Source organism: Clarias gariepinus, chromosome 5 (genome assembly GCF_024256425.1).
Source record: "Clarias gariepinus isolate MV-2021 ecotype Netherlands chromosome 5, CGAR_prim_01v2, whole genome shotgun sequence".
NCBI classification, from domain to species: domain Eukaryota; kingdom Metazoa; phylum Chordata; class Actinopteri; order Siluriformes; family Clariidae; genus Clarias; species Clarias gariepinus.
The window spans coordinates 6245001-6268666 of NC_071104.1; the positions used below are offsets into that span (position 1 = coordinate 6245001).

Here is a 23666-nt window from a genome sequence, read left to right on the forward strand (position 1 = left end):
GTTTAATGTTTTTTATTCAGTTCATTGTTGCAAAGCAGCTTCACAAAATAAATAAAAAAATCAATCGATCAAATAAAGCCCATGCTGAAATAATTCACACGTGTCTTGCTTTGCTGACCAGCGATTCAACTTTACGGTACTCGAAAGAAAATTTTGAATCAAATGTTCTTCTTTTTAAAGCCAGAAATTAAAAACCCAAACCCCCAAATCTCTCTAACTTTTATTTATTTATTATTATTTTTAAATACAGTACCTTACACTTGTAAATCTTGGTAAAAGAATCACTTGGAGGAACAAAATGAATGTAATAATTCTTTCTTGTGATCCCTGATTTCTCAGCTTATGTAATTTTTGTTACCTGTAATAACACGAGTAGTTTCCGCTGTGTGATTCCTGTACAGGGAGGAACAACAGTGACCCATCTATAATCTTTAATCCCACGTCCCATTCCTGGTTCAGCTCCCGAGTCCAGTTCACGCTTACCACTTTATCATTAAAGAGGTTTAGACAGTTGAGGTTATACACATGACCAGCAGTGAGCTCCAGCCGCTTTGTGCCCATACAGCCTGGGAAAGAGACCAAGAAAGTTTAGTTTAGTTAGTTTAGTTTATTTATTTATACAGCACATAGAAAAAATATTTACGGTATGTTTAAAGGAGGTGAAGAGGCGGGTACAGGCAGGTTGGAATGGGTGGAGAAAAGTGTCAGGTGTGTTGTGCGATAAAAGAGTATCAGCGAGAATGAAAGGAAAGGTGTACAGGACAGTGGTGAGACCAGCAATGCTCTACGGCTTAGAGACAGCGGCGCTGAAGAAAAGACAGGAGGCAGAGTTGGAGGTAGCAGAGCTGAAGATGTTGAGGTTCTCTTTGGGAGTGACAAGGACGGATAGGATCAAGAATGAGTTTATCAGAGGGACAACCCACGTTAGATGCTGAGGTTGGAACTGCCAGGCAGGAGGTCTAGAGGAAGACCAGAGAGGAGATTTATGGATGCAGTGAGAGAGGACATGAAGTTAGTTGGTGTGAGAGAAGAGGATGCAGAGGATAGGGTTAGATGGAGGCAGATGATTCACTGTGGCGACACCTGAAAGGGAACAGCCCAAAGACAAAGAAGATTTATACAGAACATTAAAAAAACAGCCATGGTTGACCAAAGTGCTTCACAATGCCAAAAGAAAAAAACACACACAATCAATACATCATTTAAAAAAAAAAAAGTTTAAAATGTCTTAAAATCTCAACTTAGCAAAAAATAAAAGCCAAAGAATAAAAGTGTGTCTTAAGTAATGACTTAAAACTTTCAACACTCTGAGCAGACCTTATGTGAACAGGTAAAGAAAGAACAACATTTAGACCAGGAGGAAACAGCACAAAAAAATAACACTTGAGGTAAAATTTTCAAAAATTATCTTTTTAGAAAAATTTTGTTTTTTCTTGAATTTTTAAAAATTTAAAATTATCTATTAACTCTCTAATTTACTATTAATCTAAATACTAAACTTAACCAATAAAATTTTACTTAAATATTTACCTATGAATTGTAACTCTAATTCCCTGATGCTATACACATACTGTACATATACACAGATTCATACGGTTATGCAGTTTAAATTAGGAGAGACCGTTTAAAATAAAAGATAAATATATACTTTATAGTAATAAGTGCCTGCTTTTAACTAAAAAACACATATTTAAATACATTTTTAAAACTATGATTTCTGGACAGAAGACTAAATATCTATATAGCTTTTATTATATCTATAAATTAAAAGAAAGAATTTGCCTGTACATTGGTATGAATGTGCCGTTTCTTTACATTTCTTTACATCTACTTTTTCCATTTCTCATCTGTGATTCACTCTCCGGTTACCGAACAGGGAGTGTATTTGTCTGAGCACCAAAGAAGGACAACTTAGTGTAAACAAGGCGTAAGATACTCAACCTTACAGAATAGGATTTCTTTGTATTAATAAGTTAGACAGAGAGTTCTGTGTACAGAGAGACACACAGACATGTACGTGGGCTTCAACCTCAAATAATAATAATAATAATAATAATAATAATATCACTGATTACATTTAAGATTAGCAGATTATTTTTAGTTTTAAACTTTTAACTACCTTGAGGTTACATATAAAAAGGCTATTACACCACATCTGGGAACCAGAAGCTTTAACAAACCTTATCCACCACTTAAGGCGAATAGCACACCTTAATAATCTTGAATGGCAAGAATGAAAAGTTATCATAAAAGGCAGCGGAAACTCTTTTAAGTTTATGCAACCTACGCAAAAGTTATCAAAAATCTCAACCTTTATTCTGCAGAGAGTAAAAAGACCATTATCACACAATAACAATGTCAACTTTAAACAGTAGATTCCAATTACTCACTCACTCCCTGAAATCAGTGATCTGTGATTGTTATCGGTCTGAGTCGAAACCCCACACACAGACCCGAGAGGGAACGAAACCTTTGACCCTGGAGGTGCGAGGTCACAGTTCTCACCACTACGCCACCGTGCTGCCACATGACATTGAGTGCGTGTATACATATATACATAGCATAAGCTACTAAAAACCTAAAGAATTAACTTCTGCCAACTTCTGTTAACAAACTACCTTTGTATTCTATTTTTGGGGTTTTTATTTGGACCAAACCAACAAGAATAGATGAAAGAATATGTTGTTTCAACCTACAGTGAGATTAACTGTGATATTTGTCTCCTTAAAATCAGGCGGCTCCTTGTGCTATAACAATACAGGAATGCAGTGAACACTGATTGCTCAGTATGCTCCTCAGATAACATATGACTGACCCAAATATGTGTTTAGTGAAACTTGTGGTTTGTGGCCATGAACAGTCCCGGGCGCTGGCTTTCCTTTTAATACCTGAAAACTGATGTGTGTAGGCAGGCAGTGACCCAGATTGGTTGTGGGACATTCTAAAGTGTAAAATGACCTGATTTTTGTTCCACACACACACACACACACACACTGTGTTGGTGATTTATCATGAGGGGCTACATTATAATTAGCTCTTAAGATCATAGCGTACCTGATCATTTAAACTGTAATATGTTTATACAGCACTATGTTACGTCTTAATCCTGTGCATTATAGCTTCATAGCTGCTGGGTTTTGCAGGCAGAAAGAGAAGCGAACGTGACAGTCAAAGGCCTCGGAAGAACTTCGTCTGCAGGATGTTTAGTACAATTACAGAAGCTACATGCACAGAACTAGTGCAGTTAAATGTTTCTACATTAAAAAAAGTCTATAAAGAGCACAAGTCAGTAATTATTAACACAGTGTCAGTACTTGATATTTAATTTTACAGTTTTATAAGGAAATTAGCTCCTAAGTTTTACTGATCTTCCTGCAGAACCAGCCACAGTTCTTCTAAAAACTTTAACTTTCAAACCCAGCAGGTTTCGTTACTTCTTTCTTTTGCCTGGAAAAAAGGATGCTGTCAGCCACTTTTGGAAAACCCCTTTGCCAATTCAAGGTTTGTTGAACTTCATCAGTGGTTTAACTGTTGAACCACTGATTCTGCTCAATAGCTTTGATTATTCTACATAAAAAGGCTGCTGCTGCTGATGATGACGATGATGATGACGATGATGATGATGAGGATGATGATACAGTGCTTTCATAAGTATCATGAGGTAAAATCCTAAATATCCACACCCTGTTTGATCTGTAAGTTGAGGGACGTGAGTATCACAAGTTCAGCTAATTTACATTTTATTGTCAGAAAGATGCCTATCTTTCATTAAAATATGAGGTGTGATGAATATAATGGCAGATATAGTAGTCGGTATCTCTGATAAGCCTGGAAGGTGGGTGGGTTTCTTTTTCCTGTAAACTTCTACAGTGATAAGCTTTTTCCTACAAAGAGCCTTTTCCCCAAAACCTGCTCTCTTTCTCGAGTTTTATTCGTCTTCCTGATGTATGTGATTTAATGTCACACTTAGTGCTGTAGCTCTATTACCCTTGATTCATTCTGATACTGTACTTCTTCTGTTTGGAGTTTTTGCACTCGACTCACTGTGCTGATATACTCTAGATGGTCCCACATACAGTACTAATGTTTAGCGCCTCACAGGAGCAGCTTGTGCCCAAGTCTTATCCTTTCTAAGGTGGATATTGTGGACTTATACCTAAATCTGCTGCAGTAATTGTGACGACTATAATGTTCACCCTGAACATCCATTCATCAAATATGACTTTATAGTGTACAACTGTAGAAGAGTAATGACTCATAATAGTACTCGGGTGTGTGGGTTCAGTTCTGATTGCTCTGACGCTCCTTTATCATGTCATCTCAGGTTTTTTCTCTGCCATTGTTTATTAAGGATCTATTTATAAATCTTCATCTGTATTTCTGTAAAGCTAAACTGAACATACATGAATGAACTATGAGGCGCCTTATGGGGCTTAAATCAAACTTCACTCATGCACACACACACATGAATACACACACATGAAACACATACTGTACTACTAAACAGACACATGATACTACTAAATGCTCAAACAACTACATATAAAATGCACACACACACCTATGAGACGCACATATACACACAAACTCTTCACGCACACACACACACAAACGGAAGTCGTTTCATTGTAGACAAACTTGTCGCTTCGTTCTCCCTGAATGGAAGTAGCGGTTTGTAAACAGCCTGCTGCTAAACTTTGCTCTACAAAGTTCCACCATTCGGAACACCCTGCAACGGCACTTCCTCCATGCGTTACCATGGTAACATAAACACCTGGGATATCTGTCAATGCTGCTGTGGGAATTTTACTCTACGGACATTAAATATAGAATATTTATTGAAATAAAAACCAATACTATTATAAAACCTATAACGCATTGAAACATTTATAACTTATGAATAAACGATTCAATTAATTTACAAGATGTACAGATATGTATTTTATTTATTATTTTTTACAGATTACTAGCCTATATAATACTAAGGAATTTTTTATTTAATTAAGTTTTAGATTTTTGTGTCCTATTTATATGTTTATAATATATAAATAATTTTTTTTGTTTTTTCATGCTCCAGCGATACACAATGACTGATGAAATTTTTCATTCCTTTTTCCACTAAAGTGAAGATCTGTGTTTCACTCGTTCCCTACACCCTTACAGTTCTCCTTGTTTGTGTGCGTCTCCATAGGTGTGTGTGTGCATTTCATATGTTGTTGTTTGAGCATTTAGTAGTATATATGTATGTGTTACTGTTTCATATATGTGTATGCATGTATGTGTGCATGAGTGCAGTTTGATTCAAACCCTATACCGCGCCTCCTAGATTTATACTGTACATTAAAGCATTTTTTTTTATATTGGCCTTTTTATGTTAAAGCACTGTTAATGCATTACTGTATATTATGTTTAATATAATTTAACAATGTTGAAGTGAAAGCATTTGGATTAATTCATCTTTATCTTGGTTATCTTGTTTATTTGAAAAGAGTACTGACTGAGTTTTACTCTGTTGTGACATAATGGATTTACACAGTTCTGACATTTCGTTTTACATGGTTACAGATTTTCATAACAACCGAGCAAAAGCTACACTTTATTCTTTCTGTTCAATCATTTTAACCACGATTAGTTGTGCCTTTGTATTTGACTGGAGCTATTACAATAATAAACTATTATGTAAATTTGAATCATATTTACCATATCGGTTTTAACAGATATTACTGCATTTTTGTGTATAAATACTTCATATATACATTTTTTTTAAATCTTATTGTGACAGAATTTGTTCACATACTAAAACAAATTTAAATTAATTAATACCAATTTATACCCATTTATACCCATTTTCATAATTTTAAATAGCTAAAAATTATTAAAAAAAAACCCTTATGTTTTATACTTATTAATCTACAGCTAATGATGAGTGAAGCTAATGAAGCTTATTTTGTTCACTTGGAGAAGAATTCAGGGAAAACCAGCCCCTCCCACAAGCCCCGCCCACAAGTCCCCTCTGTGGTTAACACATCCTTCATCATGCTGTCATTTTACTGAAATGTGCGTATGTTGACAACAGTTTCTTAACATCCTGTAACAGTTTCTTATTTCAACTTAACCTAAAAGCCATACATGTTTTCTTTTATTATTGCCGTTAATGTGAATGCGCTCACAGGGACCTGTAGGTAACATGAGGTGGCTGTTGAGTTTTCCTTTAAATCTCTGAGCATTGCAAAGTCTGATCTTGGACTGAACTTGCTGGCACACCTACACCTGGCAAGATTGTGTACCACTGCAAAATGATGAATTTGAAATAGTTTAAAGACAATAAAAAATTATAACAATATTTTTAAATAATAAAATATATATTTTTATTATATATATATATATTATTTTATATATAATATACAGTGACATATACTGTAGTTAATTCTTCATTGTTATTATTGATATGAATATCAAAAATCAATTCCACCTCAGTAAGCTCAAACTGCATGATTACTGATTTCTTTTAGATCAGGAAGACTCAATTATTAAAACCAGGAAATTATTATAAAATTCCGGTCAATAAAATTTCCTTAAATCTGATGTCTGAATTGTCAGTTCTCTGTATTTGCAATAAAAAAAAAACGCAGTTAAAAATTTTATTAATATTTATTGTGTGTGTGGCAGAGTTACTTAGTGTTTAGCACTGTCACCTTGTAAGTCCCCACAACCCTGAATACAGGATAAAGCGGTAGTGTATGAGGGACGAGTGAGATCTGTAGTCAATTTTCAGTAACTATGTTAAAAATGTGGACAGTTTGAAATTTGATGGCTGTTTATATTTCCATGTATTTGTATGGAATACAACAACAATCTTTAGTGAATCTTCATTTGCACATTGCTGAGCTGTAAATAAATGTGTAAATTTCTCTGGTTGCTCTGTCATACCAGGCTTTTACATGAACTCACCTCGGAATGCTGTGGATATGTTTGCTTTACGACCCGGGCTTTACATTACTGCTAAAAGGGGTACTACCAAGTTTCAATAATGAATTTCGAGGTAGCACGGTGGCTTAGTGGTTAACATTGTGGCCTCACAACTCGAGGGTTGACGGAGCGATCTCCACGCCGGGTCTGTGTGTGGAGTTTGCATGTTCTCTCAGTATTCCAGTTTCCTCCCGCAGTCCAAAAACATGCAGGTTAGGTTAAGTTACATTTCCATATTGCCAGTAGTGTTTGTGTGTGTGTATGTGTGTGTGTGTGTGTGTGTGTGTGTGTGTGCCCTGCAATGGACTGGTACCATGCCCCCAGGACCCTGTTATGGGATAAAGTGGTATACGCGATGAATGAACTTGACACTTTCAAATAATATTTAAAAATATGTTGTTTATTTGCTATTTAATTTCTTGCCTGCTGTTTAAATTTTTTATTAAATGATCTAATTATTCATTATTCGTTTAATGGTTTTACCACTTGATTTTGAGAGATTTTCCTGAACCATAACATGAAAGATTATACAGTGTGTGACTGTAGCAGGCTGTCCATATGTTATTCAAAGTATATGTGACGAATAAAGGTTGAGCTTAATAATATTAAAAATATCTTTTCACATATTTTCAATTTCCTTTTTATTATTATTATTATTATTATTATGTGTAAAGTTCATTCATTCATTGGTCGGAGTACACCCTGGACTGGGTGCCAATCCATCACAGGACACACACACACACACACACACACACACACACACTATAGAGCAATTTGGGGATGCCACAAACAATAATCGAGAATATATATTGTAGAAGAAAATGAACAGGGTGTAAAACTTTGAGGCCACTGATTGTATGTTACATACTTATGAAGAGGAAGGGGGGATTAGTTTAGTAGTTGAACACCAATTGCCTCTGTTTTCGTATGTAAAGTGATAAAACACAGCTTACCTCCGGAGTGCAGTGAGCAGGAGAGGATCAGGAGGAGACGACACCACCGGAGCATCTTCAACTAAACTCACAGAAGCTCTTCCTGAAGTGTGTAGACCTTTCAGACGCCCGGTTTAGGGTTATTTACGGCGCGACAACTGAAAAATAAACCGAGTCTTTACGCAGAAGAAAACCCCGGTGGAAAGAACAGTCGCCTACTGAAGCTGAAAGCGTTTATTCTAACAGCGCACAGAGAGCCTGGAGGGTTTCCGCCGTGGTTTCCAGAAGAAACGTCTCTGTGGGTTACAGTGAGGAGGAAACACTCACAGGACTTTCCCACATCAGCCTGGCGATGCATCATCACCTGCATTTCATACCAGTGCAATGCACTGCAGAAGATACCTCTTCTTTAAAACAAAAAAAAAGGGAAACCCATGACAAAGGGAGTTGCAGACGTATAATTTTCCGCTTCCTTTTTTTTTTTTTCTTTGTTGTGTGAAAGGTTTTAAACATAATTCAAGGCTTATTTAATAGACGAGCAAAATGTTATTTTCAGTTTAATTCTAGGCACTGATAATGATATAAGACAGAAGACATGCTACAATAAACAAAACATATTGTAAAAAATACAATAAAGCAGTATGCAATAAACATCCTGGATGTACGTAACACATAGGGTTGCATGTGTCCAGAAGCATCAGCCAGAGCATAGTGTGTGTGTCTGCATGCAACACACTTTACTGCATGCAACACACTTTACTGCATGCAACACAGTTATACTCTATGTAGTGCACTTTACTGCATGCAACACACTATACTGTATGTCACACACTATGCTGCATGTAACACACTATACTGCATGCAACACAGTTATACTCTATGTAGTGCACTTTACTGCATGTAACACACTATACTGTATGCATGTGTCCAGATGTGTCTAAGGCTCTTAATAGCGTGTGCCCCAGTATTGCTCCAGCTGCAGATGCGCGCTCTCTGGATGCACCGCTGTATGTAATAAAATTATTATAAAAATGTGATGTGAATGAAACAGAGCTGTGCAGAAGATCTCACCTTCTCCTACAGGGTCACGCGCACCACCGCATGCAGACACCGGGCGAAATGATGCGCTCGAGCGCAGCGCGCACCTCTTATTTGAGCGCGGGGAGCTTTTACTGTACGTCTACAGTACCTGCACGCGCAGTTTCACACTTCTTAACTTCCAGTGAAATGAAGACGCTGGGGAGGCGCGCGGGGATGACACACACACACACACACACAGACACACCGAGTCAGGCGCAGAGTGTGTGTGTGTGTTCTCACCCAGAATAGACCGGCTACGAGAGGGTGTGAATCATAACCTTTTACGTGCTGAAGTTTCACTGAAAGGTTAAGAAGAGACAGGACGAGATCACTTTATTATATATAATTTAGAAACATATCCGAACTTATACTGGAACAAAATAAGTGAACACTGCAGCATAATCAGTTTCTTGTTGTTGTTTTTCTTCTTACAGGAGCATGTGTTGGTGAGATGAACAGTTTGTTCATTGATGAATTTTTTTGTAAACTGTTGACAATATTTTCCCCTAAATTCAAAATATTGTGGCGTGGGCGGGGCGGCGGCTGACGACCAGAATGCCTTGCGGGAATGTCGGTGTGTTCACCGTGATGGGGAAAGGTGTTTGGGTAAGTGGCTTCGGCCCTGTTGTGTGTGAGGGGGGTGTGACGTGTGAAATGTGCTCCAAGTTCCTGCTTAGCGGTAAAAACGCTACAATTGGTGTCAGAAGTGGGATGGAGAGTCGCGAGTTAGAGCGCACCCCGGAGGAAATCCGGAGGATCCAAATAGGCCGCCGAGTAGCAGAGCAGCTGAGGAGGAAGAAGACCCTCCCTGATGGGGCCAGCGCGGGCAAAGAGCGGCGTCCGGAGCGGCGCGTTCCAGGTTCCGGCATTGGACCTCGGAGAGGATTCCTCCAGTGACACGGCGCCGGCACCGGAGCAAGCTACAGCTCCGTGCCTCGTCCGCCAGCGAAGCTACCAGAGAGGAGCTGGCAACCCGCGTGCGGAGCGCCTCTGAGCCACTGGGGGCGTTCGCCATGGACCTGAGGTCTCTCGCGCGCAGAGGCTACCCGGAGTTCGGGCCCGCCCAGCAGGAGGAGCTAGCGCGCCGTGCGTTCCTGCGAGGAATCCGGCCGTGGCGGCTTCGTGAGCACATCAGGTTAGCGGCACCGGCTTCCCTGGCTGAGGCGCTGCGCGAGGCTGAGCGTGCCGAGCCCATCTTGGCGGAACGCTACGGCGAAAGAGCCGAGCGACCTCCCGTTGCTCGGGGCCGCTCGGTAGGTGAACCTGGCCGGGGACAGGGCTACCCGTCGGCCAGGGACCGCCGGATTACCGCTGCAATGCTCTCAGGCCTGAGGACAACGTACCCCAGCAGCCGTTAAACTAGTTTCGGAGGGCGCCGAGGGGAAGCCGCCTCCCACAGCTTTCTTTGTTTCCCCGAGTGCCGGTCTCAATCTCCGGTCAGGACGTGTAGGAAATCGCGCGGGGGTCTACGTTAACTGTGGCCTGGACACCGTTTCGCTACGAGCGCTCGTGGACACCGGCTCTACCGTTTCGCTGCTGCGCTGGGGAGTGCTAGCACAAGGCGATCGCGGTCGTATGCTGCCGGCTCCAGCTGTGAACATTCGCACCGTTTCGGGGAGCTATCTGGAGATACGGGCCTGCCGCACAGTGCGAATACAAGTAGGTACAATCATTCTTTTTCATCCATTCTTTGTGGCCGACATTGAGGATGATTGTATCTTGGGGTTGGATATTTTGGAAAGGTGGGGGGCCGTATTGAATCTCGATGACGGAACGTTGCGTGGTAGCTTCGGGTTAGCCAGGTTGCTAGCGCCCAAAGCGCAGCCGGACATATTAGTAGAGCGCACCAGGGGGGCGGAACTTCCGGTAGGCGCACCATGTAAACATCCGGTAGTAGACCGAACGAGAATCATGGCCGAGCTTTGGCGGCGTAGCAGCGTAGGGCTAAGTCAGACACAGGCCGACACCGTGAAATCCCTGTTACACGGATTCGCGGACATTTTCGCGGTTGACGAGCGCGAGTGTACTCATACCGATTTGGTGCAGCACACGATTAATACGGGTAACGCAGCTCCAGTTCGGCTACATCCGAGACGTCTGCCCTTAGCTAAACGAGCTATCGCTGAGCAACAGCTACGTGAGATGGCCGACGCGGGCGTAATAGAGCCAGCGTCCGGACCGTGGTCTTCACCGGTTGTGTTGGTGCGCAAAAAGGACGAATCGTGGCGGTTTTGTGTCGATTACAGGCGGCTAAACGAGGTGACGCGCAAAGATTCCTATCCGTTGCCGCGAATAGATGACGCGCTGGAACACGTTGCGGGCTCGGCATGGTTTAGCTCGCTAGATCTGCGAAGCGGGTACTGGCAAGTAGAGCTCGCCCCGGAAGCGCGACCTAAAACCGCGTTCTCGATCGGGCAGGGGCTATGGCAATTCCGGCGCATGCCGTTCGGCCTATGTAACGCTCCGGCTACGTTCGAACGGCTGATGGAGAAGGTGTTAGCCGATATTCCTCGCAACCGATGTGTCGTCTACCTGGACGATTTACTGGTGCACGGCAGGGAGTTTGAGGTCGCTCTAGCTAACCTACGGGAGGTATTTTTGGCTATCCGGCGGGCGAATTTGCGGCTCAATCCAAAAAAGTGCCAGCTGTTGCGGCAAGAAACTGTCTTTCTGGGACACGTCGTTAGCGCTCAAGGGATTGCCACCGATCCAGCCAAAATTGCCGCGGTACAGAATTGGCCTGAGCCGTCGAATGTGTCGCAGCTACGCACCTTTCTCGGGTTAGCGTTGTACTATCGCCGGTTCGTGAGGGATTTTGCTACGATCGCCAGCCCGCTGCACGCGCTCACGAGAAAGAACCAGCCGTTTCGCTGGGACAGGGAGCACGCGCGTGTGTTCACTCAGTTACGGGAAGCTCTGGTTACGTCGCCCGTTCTCGAATATCCTGATATAGCTCGTACGTTTATTCTCGACACGGACGCGAGCGATGTAGGGCTGGGGGCCGTCCTGTCTCAGGTTGCCGGGGGCAAAGAGCGTGTTGTCGCTTACTTCAGCCGCGCGTTGTCTGGGCCGGAGAAGAATTACTGCGTCACGCGGCGCGAGCTGCTAGCGGTCGTCGCGGCCCTTAAGCATTTTAGGCCGTATTTATACGGGCAATCCTTCTTGCTGCGGACCGATCACGCTTCGCTAGTGTGGCTGCTTAGTTTTAAAGAGCCCGAGGGGCAGTTAGCGCGTTGGCTCGAGCGGTTGCAGGACTATCATTTTACCGTTCAGCACCGAGCGAGGAAATTGCATGCTAACGCCGATGCTTTGTTAACATGCTAACTACCGACGGCCGTGTAGCAAAGAGCGTTGTCGGCACTGCGAGCGGGTTGAAGAGCGCGTGGGTGACACCAAACACTTCCCGACCCCAGTGAATGAGAACATCCTCCCTGCGCAGTCCTCCGGAGCCTCCGTCAGTAATCCGCCGTCCGAGCCGGCGTGCAGCCGGACTACTGCGTCACCTAAACCATCGCCTGTGGTCGTTTCGCCTGTGCCACAGATGGACTGCGAGCAGCTAATGGTCGAGCAGGAGAAGGACCCGGCGCTGCAGCGGGTATTAGGTTGGGTTAAGGCGGGCCAGAGACCGGATTATGCCGCCGTTGCGCACCTGGGACCAGAGGAAAAAGCTCTCCACTCGCAGTTTAACCGACTAGCGTTGCGGGGGGGTTTACTCTACCGCCAGTGGGAACGGCCGTGTGGCGCTGGCGAATCTTTTCAGCTGCTGGTGCCGCGGACTCTGCGGGCATGTGTGCTGGGGATGGTTCATGGGCATGCAGGTTCGGGACACTTCGGGGTAACTAAAACACTGCGGCGGTTGCGTGCTCGGTTCTACTGGCCGGGCTGTCATACTGATAGTGAACTTTTTGTTCACAGATGCGACGTCTGCATGGCAAAGAAGGGCCCTACCCATCGCTCACGAGCACCCTTGCAAGACTTTCGGGTGGGGGCGCCCATGGAACGTATGGGCGTAGACATTCTGGGGCCGTTCCCCATCTCCGATCGCGGGAATCGTTATGTGCTGGTGGCCATGGATTATTTCACTAAGTGGCCGGAGGCATTTGCTGTTCCTGATCAGAGCGCTTCCACCACGGCTCGAGTGCTGGTGGATGAGGTGTTCAGCCGATTCGGCGTCCCGGAGCAGTTGCACAGCGATCAGGGGCGTAACTTCGAGGCGGAGGTGTTTGCGGCGGTGTGCGAGCGCCTCGGGGTGAAAAAGACCCGCACCACGCCCCTGCATCCACAAAGTGACGGCCTCGTGGAACGCTTCAACCGAACACTCACCACCCAACTCGCCGTGCTTACCAGCGACCGGCAGAAGGATTGGGACGAGCATTTGCCTTTCGTGCTTTGGGCTTATCGTACCGCAGTGCAGGAGTCCTCACAACTGACGCCAGCTGCGTTAATGTTCGGTCGCGAGTTGCGCACGCCTGTGGACCTGGTGTTCGGGCCCCCTCCACAAGTGGATTTACACACGAAACCGGGTTTGGATTATTTTTTTTCGTTGAAAGACAAACTGTGCCGTGTCCACGAGTTGGCGCGTAGACACTTGGCGGACGCCGGGGTTAAGCAGCGCCGCGTGTACGATACTCACAGCCGGGGGCGGAACTTTGCTACTGGGGAGCAAGTTTGGGTGTACTCCCCCGGAAGGAAAAGGGGGCTTTCATCTAAGCTTATGTCGCACTGGGTGGGCCCCTGCACGGTCGTTGCACAGCTCTCTGAAGTGGTCTACCGGGTGCGGTTGACGGGGCGGTCGCGATTGGTCGTGCTCCACAGGGACCGCCTGGCTCCTTATCAGCCCCACGCCAGGGCATCATCGGATTCTGTGGAGGCCAGTCCGCCTCAGGAGGAGGGCGACGGCCCCCCTTCCCCCGCAAAAAGTCTCCGGCGTTCCCAACGCCAGCGCCGACCACCGTCACGCCTGTTAGACTGAGTGCGCCGTGGTGACCGGGGACGGTCACAGCTCGGGTGGGGGCAATGTGGCGTGGGCGGGGTTTTGTTTGGGAACCATCATGCTTTGCGGGAGGGGTTGTTATGTTGTCACCCTGTTGGGGAAAGGTGTTTGAATTAGTGGGTTCAGCCAGGTTGTGTGTGTGAGGGCTAGAACGTGTGTCTTATGTTTGTGACGTGTGAAATGTGCTCCAGTTCAAGCTAGTGCTGAATTGGATGTAGGCTCCTGAGTGAAGGTGCTGCTCATGCCTTACATGCTGTGTGCTTAATAAAGTACTCCCAGCCATTGCATTGGGTAGCAAATAAGCTCACTCGTCTCTCCAGCATTCTTCCCGGCGTAAAAACGCGACATTGGTGTCAGAAGTGGGATGGAGAATAACGGGTTCGAGCGCACAAAGGAGGACCTTCTAAAAATCCAAGCGGGCCGCCGAGTAGCGGAGCGACTACTCGTGCAGAAGAAGCGCTTTCCTGGCGGAGCTAGCGCGAGCACACCACGTCAACCAACTCGGAGCGGGAAGCAGAAAATCCCGGCGCTGGATCTCGGGGCGGAGGCTGGCGCTGCGCAAGCGCCGGAGCAAGATACAGCTCCACGCGCTGTTAGCCGGCAAAGCGACCTGCCGCTGCGCGAGGCCGAGCGCGCTGAGCCTAGATCGGCGGCACATCGCGGCGGAAGAGCCGAGCGACCGCCCGCAGCTCAGTGGCGCTCGGTTCGTGAACCTAGCCGGGGACAGGGCTACCCGTCGCGGCTAGGCAACGAGCAGCTCTCCGACGTTTCGCGGCGAGGCGACGGCACGGGTGACCTTAAGGAGGCGCTGCGCGAGGTCGAGCGCGCTGAGCCCATAATGGCAGCACATCACGGCGAAAGAGCCGAGCGACCGCCCGCAGCTCAGTGGCGCTTGGTAGGTGAACCTAGCCGGCGACAGGGCTACCCGTCGCGGCTAGGCCTCGACACCGCTGCCGAGATTCCGCGACGACGCCGAGGCCAGGGACCGCCGGACTACCACTGCAACGTTCTCAGGCCTGAGGGACAGCCGGACTACCGCTTCAACGTTCTCAGGCCTGAGGAACAGCGTACACCAGCAGCCGCTAAACTAGCGCCGGGTGGACGGTTGGGGAGCCCCGCAGAGGGGCTTTACATCGACTGTGTGCCGGACGGCGTCTTACTGCGGGCGCTCGTGGACACCGGCTCCACTGTTTCCCACGGGTTGTGGAACTGTGAACCGCTCATCGCCAGGCAGAAGGGCCCCACCCAGCGCTCGCGGGCACCGCTGCAAGACTTTTGGGTGGGGGCACCTATGGGGCGAATGGGCGTGGACACTCACAGCCAGCTCGGCTCTCCGATGTCATCTACCGGGTGCGGTTGGCAGGGCGGACACGAGTTTTGCTCCACCGGGACCGTCTTGCGCCTTACCAGCCACACGCCGGGGAAACATCGAACTATGTGGAGGCCAGACCGCCTCAGGACATTTGCGTTCATCCCTCACCTGCCAAAGGACGCCGGCGTTCCCACCGCCAGCGCCGACCGCCTCCACGCCTCCAAGGCAAAGTTCGTCATGGTGACCAGGGACGGTCACAGCTCAGGTGGGGGCAGTGTGGCGTGGGCGGGGCGGCGGCTGACGACCAGAATGCCTTGCGGGAATGTCGGTGTGTTCACCGTGATGGGGAAAGGTGTTTGGGTAAGTGGCTTCGGCCCTGTTGTGTGTGAGGGGGGTGTGACGTGTGAAATGTGCTCCAGTTCAAGCTAGTGCTGAATTGGATGTAGGCTCCTGAGTGAAGGTGCTGCTCATGCCTTATATGCTGTGTGCTTAATAAAGTACTCCCAGCCATTGCATTGGGTAGCAAATAAGCTCACTCGTCTCTCTACCATCCTTTCCGGCGTAAAAACGCGACAATATAGTGTATCTTAGAGTGTATATTTACAGGAAATGACATCACAACACATCAAAATAACCCAAGATCATACAGGATTTGCAAAGCTTTAATAACTCCAATAAAACAAATTACAAATAATTAGTAAACAAATTGTGTTAATGCTTTTGCTAAATAACACCAAATATGGAGGAATAACTCAGTTTGGAGTTACAGCTTTCATGCGTTTTGACTGAAACATTGCTGTTGTGAAAAACCACTCTTTTTACAAAAAAGCAAACAGCTCAGCTTCGCTTGATGCGTTGTTCCTCTTGATAACATTTCAAAGGGTTTCTGGAGTAAATTCTGCTCTATTATTTTTTTTCGATATACAGTTGAACCTCGGATTGCGAGTAACGCGGTTTGCAAGTGTTCTGCAAGACGAGCAAAGATTTTTTATAAATTTTGACTTGGAAAACTAATAAGTCTTGGTTTGCGAATACTGAGTATCATGTATCACGCATGCGCTTCTTGTTTTGACGCCAAGCGTCAGGTAATCACAACTGAGCCAATGGGTTTTCTCTCTCTTGCGCTACGGAATTGTGGGTAATCGTCTCCCCTGCTCAGTCTAGTGCTCTTACTTGTATAATCAACATCTGTGCACACGTGTACTGTTTACAATAACACTGTGACCACGTGTGTGTGAAACATATTTTATTTTGTGTTTGTATGTGTGTACAGCGCGCATGTACTGTTTATTATAACACTGTAAACACGTGTGTGTGTAAAACATTTTATTTTGTGTTTGTATGTGTGTGTGTGTGTGTGTGTGTGCACTGAAAAAAATATAACACTGGAGATGAAGATTATATCTCTGGTCTTCTCTCTGACAATTCCTCCCTTTTTTCTGATGATTTCAATGAGTTTGTAGTGTTGCTTGTTCAAGGAAACCAGCAATCTTGCTTGAAGTGGAGCAGTGGTAATTCTCAGAAACTCATTACTGATCTAAAAAAAAAAAATTTAAAAGCAAAAATTGTACTGACTCAAGTTCTTAGCAAATCTTAATTACAGTATGTATAGAAAGAATCACCACCCCACACACACCTTTAAAATAACTGCATTCTATTGCTTTGTAAGTGCTCACTACTGATAATACAATAAACCAATGAACATAATTCAGTTTTGCAGGATAACTGAAATTAATTTCTGATATTATCAGATAATTCAACTACTAATTTTCAGTGCTCTGTAATTTCGAGGGAGTTTATTTTAGGATATTTAGATTACACTGACATTTAATAAATTGACGGCAATTCTATTGTATCATTTCCATTTCAAAATTTATCCACATAATGTTTTTATTTGTGGATTCTGGGACTTATCAATGTCTGCAGTATGGGTAAAATAATGCCCTTTCAGAAAAGCTAACAGACCTTTAAACACAAAAGTGAATAAAGATTTCATGTTTACTTTTAAACTTCATAGTAATGGCTAACCTCAGCTTGTTGGTCTAAGTGACCACTAGCTCAAACTGGGACAGTGCTCTGCCCATTAATCCATGCTACTATTACCAAGCAAATTGGAATATAAATACACACATATATACACATACATACATACATACATACATACACTGTTTGTGTTTTTTTTTACATATTATTTAATTTACATGGTTAATTTAATCGGTCAACTTGTGGACTGTTGTACTTTTACTTGTAGTAACATTAAATCAACGTGTAAAATTGCTGCCAGTATTAGGGATTATATACTGATAACGTTAAAAACGTGTCATAAAGTCAGGAACATGTGCTAATGCCCCGTTTCATACGAGGGAATATAGTTTAAGTGATATTACATTACTTACACGTTAGCAAGTCCAGAAGGTTTTAATCATAACTATAAGTACACAACAAACATCACTCACTCCAAACTGGCCGTTCTATGTTTAGGTCACTTTCCTATTAATTTTTACATCGTTAACCAACGGTAGTTAAATATAATTAATTTCATCTTATTCGGCACAGCCGACTTAGCGTAGAAACTCCGGTGTTTTCGAAAATAACCGCGTTAGTTCGCTAATGCTAAGTAATACTGTATAGGTGTTTTTAGCCAGCAAACACGGACGCAAAACTCAATCTACAAAGTAGTTGTTCCGACATAAATCAATCGTTTGCTCATGGAAGAGATACATTTAACATAGAAATGACATGAGTTTGCTTTCTTACCTGTTATTTTCTTTGAAAAACGATGGCCGCCAGCAGAACGGGATTCAGTCCGTGATAATACTACGTCATGAGGTCACGTGACACGGCTAACTTTTGGTTTGAAGTAGAAATTGTCCTTTGATCGAACAAATTAAATTTAAGTTTAACCAGGAGCTGAAATGTTTGCTTTTAAGCAATGTAAAAATATCAGTTTAGTATAGGAAATTAAACATTTTCCATCAGATCAATGTAGAAAACTTACTTTGTATCAATGACACAACAGTTTACTTTTTTCAGTGTGTTTATTATAACACACATGTGTGCGTGTAAAGCAAAGGCAAGTCTCATTACAGAGGTTAAAAATCCATTTTCTCTCTCTGTATCAGCCTGGTGATGGTTATTAACGCGAGAGTTATTAGCGATGTTCCTTGCTAATTGTTTTTGATAAAACAGTCTTTCCGTTATTGTGTGTGTGTATGTGAAACTCAAATAAGAGAGGTGGAAGGTTTATTGTGTGTAACCCTTTTCTTAACCCTGGGGGTTAATTTAAATATATACTCAACAAGAATCCTGGATCCCCGGCAGTTAAATGGTGAATTAGGCCGGTAACTTCTTTACTTTCAGTTTTAAATTTTTTAGCAATCACTCGATTTCTTCTTAGATTTTGTAAATAACTTGCTAGACTCAATGAAATACCAATTTGTAAAAAGGAAAAGAATAACAAAGATTTATTGTATTACAAGAATGTAAGAGTTTGTTTCCTTCTCAAAAAAACACAATAAAAAAAAGTAAATAAAACAATAACAACCCCTTATGTTGTCAGGACGACAGATGCAAATGTTTCTGGTGAAATAAATGACATAAACCTCTTCTCTGATCTCAGAGTTAGTCTTACGTTGTTATACTTCTTATAATCTTTTTTTTTTTTTTACTTTGTCTAGGTTTCGGTTTTGGAATACCTTAGTTGAATCACAATACTAGCAAACCAGTTAGAACACTTTTCAAGGACTCCATTTCTCTTCAGAACTATATAATACAGGAAACCAAAAAAAAACAAATGAGTTTAGACTCGGGAAAACGTGTAGATCTCACTATGTAGGTACCATATAGATACTAGACGGATATATGTTCGGATCCGTTCAAAGTATACATGAGTCAGTCAAATAGTTCAAAAGTTTTATACAGTAAGTCAAATAGTTGAAACGTTGGATCGATCGTTGGGGCCCGTTCGTGGGTGCACATTAAACAGAAGATGAATTCCAATGCTAATTCCACACGAAAATGAATCCACTTACTTTCTCCGATGAGTTAATAAACACTCGTGTATTCACCGAACATCACGGAGACTCAGGAGCCGTCTTGAAATCCAAGCCATTCCACTTCGAAAGAAGAAATGCACGCTCTGTCCTGTTTTGCTGCACTTCTGAAGACTTCGGCGGTGTTAATAGTTTTATCAGCAGTTTTCGCTCCTTTCAAACAAATGTCTGTCTAGCTCCCGGGCCTTCGCGTCACACACACACACACACACACACTCACAGCGTAACTAAGTGATGACTTAATATCGCGACCCTACCGTAGAGAAACAAACATAACCGCACTTGAAATAAAAACGGAAAAACAACATAAGCGTCGTCACTCCACACTTGGGCCTGATATTACAGTCTCCACACTTGGGCCTGTACTAGTCTCCAAACGGATGACGCACTCTTTGGTTTTCTCTCGTTAAAGACAGCAGATATCGCTGGTAGCGCACACGCTCACCATGCTCTAAATCACTTCCTCATTACGTGACTACATTAACCTTAAGCTCAACATTGATTGGCTTTCATTAGTACACCTGTATTGAATGATCTTTCTTATTGGATACTGAAACACATTTATCTTCCCAATTAAAAAAATTATAGTAAAACAACAAAAATACATTTTAGTACATTGTACAATTTCTGACACACAGCATACTTAAACTTGTTTACTACTTTTGGGGTTCCTACATGTGTAAGATGAGAAGGGGGGGGGGTTGATTTCTCCTCTACACACACACACACACACACACACAAGGTAAAGTGCAAGTTAATTTTTTTATTTTTACTTTATATTTTGTATTAATTATTTTTATGTATTTATTTTTTTGGTCTGTGGAACGAATAATTTGAGTTTCCATTTTTCCTTATGGGAAAATCCACTTTGATATAAAATACAAGCCGGTTCCCGAACGAATTATGGTTGTAATCCAAGGTTCCACTGTACACTATTTCACACTACTTCACACAGCTACACTCAAACAACCACAGGCTCATCATTGTACTGTACATACTATATTTTAAGAATATATGTTTCTAGAAATTATAATACAGTACTATTAACTAACTACTCATACAGCAGGACTGACTATGACAGCATAACTAAAAGGGAGAGCCAGAAGACATGAGGGGAAACTAGAAAGTAAACAGCCCAGGAAGTGTAGTGTATGTTTTTCTGAGTCTTTGTGATTGTGTTTTTGATATGAATGTGTTTAATCTCACACAATCATTTTCCTATCTCTCTTTATTTATTCCCTTCTCTGCTTGTGAATGCTTACCCACAGTATAGATTTCCCTTATATTTCCTTTCAAGCTGTTTCTCATTTCTCATTATGGCCATATGTCCTACCTTTCATGTTCAGATGGATAGTCATGCAACCTCCTTTCTCTTTGCGTTCCCCAGAATTTAACTGGACCAAGTTAATTATTATTATCACCACACGGGGCTTTTTGATAAAGATAAATACTCTGTCTATATTGTTAATAATTAAGAGACGACATTCAGACACTATTGTGAGTCTTTTCCTCTCTCTTCCTCTCCAGGCCGGCAAGCAGCAGAGCCGGCTGTTAAATGTATCGAGGTGCAGTGAACACATCATCTACCTTTTCCTCATAATATATTTAAAAATGTGCATTGGATGTTTATAAGAAACCAAATATGAGAAAAGTAAAATGTCTCATACAAACCAGTTAAAGTTATTTAGGTTCATTGGTTCATTTAAGTTTATCTGCTTCATGCTAACTTCATGAAAACGGCACTGTTTTAATCAATTCCCCTGTATACTACACTGTAAAAAATGTCCGTAAATTTAACGGTAAAATACTGTATAAATGCTGCAGAATAAAACTGTATTCCACAAAACATGCGATTACAGTGAAAAATCGTAATTAGTTTAACAGAGTAAGACCTTATATTTAACAGTTAAAAACATATAAAATGTGGTTTATTGCAGTAAAATTAACAATAAACTGTATGATCCCTTACAGAAAATACATGAATTTACATGTTTTTACATATCCAAAATGTGTTTTTGGAACTTTTTGTGTGAAACCCATGGGATCACATGTGAAAACCCATGAGATAAACATGATGTTATTATTTTGTTAAAAATTTAATCTGCTTGTGTTGATTTCAGTCAATGCTCTCTAAAAAACATCCTGGAGAAAAGCGGGGTTTAACATATTTTTTGCCTTGAATTTTTTGTAATCTGTACAAATTAGAAAATAATTTAGTTGTTATCATAAAATATTGTACTGTAGTGTTTTAAAAAACAGTAAACACAGAAAAATTATATTTACTTTCATATACTCAAAATAATTGTATTTGTTGACGCAAAGTGATGTAAAGCTACACCAGCGCAAAGTTAATTGACTCTCCGCCCGCGCGATACCCCGTGCAGTTCTGTCCGTTTTAACAGAGGGAATTCAACACCAGAAAAAGGTAAGATTTTTTTCCTCAGATATTAGTTTTTTTTTCGCCAGTACATATTTTTATATGTGATAATATATATGGTATTTAACTTTGGCCTGCTTCTGTAGTTTTACAGAGTGTTAGTGTTTTAGACTGAAGTTAGCGATTTAACGGATTTAGCCACGTGTCACAGGTCCACTGCATATATTTCCATTATTTGGCAAAAAGTATATAATTATATATAGTAATAATTATGTTATCTTAATTTATCTCTGTGGTTTGAACAAAACAACATTGTAATAAGATGTTTGATAAAAGGTCTAGTGGTACATCAGTAATTATACAGATATCTTTATTCAAAAGCAGTGTTCGAGTCTTCATTGTTCCAATATACACACACATTATACTGTATATATATAATGTGTGTGTATATTGGAACAATGAAGACTCGAACACTGCTTTTGAATAAAGATATCTGTATAATTACTTAGTATAGTAATATAGTATAATTACTATATATATATATATATATATATATACAGTGGTGTGAAAAACTATTTGCCCCTTTCCTGATTTCTTATTCTTTTGCATGTTTGTCACACTTAAATGTTTCTGCTCATCAAAAACCGTTAACTATTAGTCAAAGATAACATAATTAAACACAAAATGCAGTTTTTAAATGAAGATTATGTTATTAAGGGAGAAAAAAAACTCCAAATCTACATGGCCCTGTGTGAAAAAGTAATTGCCCCCCCTTGTTAAAAAATAACTTAACTGTGGTTTATCACAGTTAAAAGTTCAATTTCTGTAGTCACCCCCAGGCCTGATTACTGCCACACCTGTTTCAATCAAAAAATCACTTAAATAGGAGCTACCTGACACAGAGAAGTAGACCAAAAGCACCTCAAAAGCTAGACATTATGCCAAGATCCAAAGAAATTCAGAAAAAAATGAGAACAAAAGTAATTGAGATCTATCAGTCTGGTAAAGGTTATAAAGCCATTTCTAAAGCTTTGGGACTCCAGCGAACCACAGTGAGAGCCATCATCCACAAATGGCAAAAACATGGAACAGTGGTGAACCTTCCCAGGAGTGGCCAGCCGACCAAAATTACCCCAAGAGCGCAAAGACAACTCATCCGAGAGGCCACAAAAGACCCCAGGACAACAACTAAAGAACTGCAGGCCTCACTTGCCTCAATTAAGGTCAGTGTTCACGACTCCACCAAAAGAAAGAGACTGGGCAAAAACGGCCTGCATGGCAGATTTCCAAGGCGCAAACCACTTAAGCAAAAAGAACATCAAGGCTCGTCTCAATTTTGCTAAAAAACATCTCAATGATTGCCAAGACTTTTGGGAAAATACCTTGTGGACCGACGAGACAAAAGTTGAACTTTTTGGAAGGTGCGTGTCCCGTTACATCTGGCGTAAAAGTAACACAGCATTTCAGAAAAAGAACACCATACCAACAGTAAAATATGGGGGTGGTAGTGTGATGGTCTGGGGTTGTTTTGCTGCTTCAGGACCTGGAAGGCTTGCTGTGATAGATGGAACCATGAATTCTACTGTCTACCAAAAAATCCTGAAGGAGAATGTCCGGCCATCTGTTCGTCAACTCAAGCTGAAGCGATCTTGGGTGCTGCAGCAGGACAATGACCCAAAACACACCAGCAAATCCACCTCTGAATGGCTGAAGAAAAACAAAATGAAGACTTTGGAGTGGCCTAGTCAAAGTCCTGACCTGAATCCTATTGAGATGTTGTGGCATGACCTTAAAAAGGCGGTTCATGCTAGAAAACTCTCAAATAAAGCTGAATTACAACAATTCTGCAAAGATGAGTGGGCCAAAATTCCTCCAGAGCTCTGTAAAAGACTCGTTGCAAGTTATCGCAAACACTTGATTGCAGTTATTGCTGCTAAGGGTGGCCCAATCA

The 23666-nt window shown here is 42.5% G+C and overlaps 1 protein-coding gene across 2 annotated transcripts in view; it reads right to left on the minus strand.

Moving 5' to 3' along the window:
* Positions 1-9075, minus strand: part of LOC128524079 (interleukin-1 receptor-like 2) — an 18419-nt gene extending 9344 nt beyond the window's left edge. The window contains exons 1-3 of one of the 2 annotated variants that reach the window (XM_053496395.1): positions 8973-9075; positions 7923-8059; positions 359-566 (exon numbers count right to left, since the gene is read on the minus strand). In XM_053496395.1, coding sequence (XP_053352370.1) covers positions 359-566; positions 7923-7977 — 263 coding nt within the window. In that variant the 5' untranslated portion in view covers positions 7978-8059; positions 8973-9075. Of the gene's footprint in view, positions 1-358; positions 567-7922; positions 8819-8972 lie in introns of those variants that run through there. The other variant, XM_053496394.1, reaches the window with a different exon arrangement.
* Positions 9076-23666: the final 14591 nt, after the last annotated feature.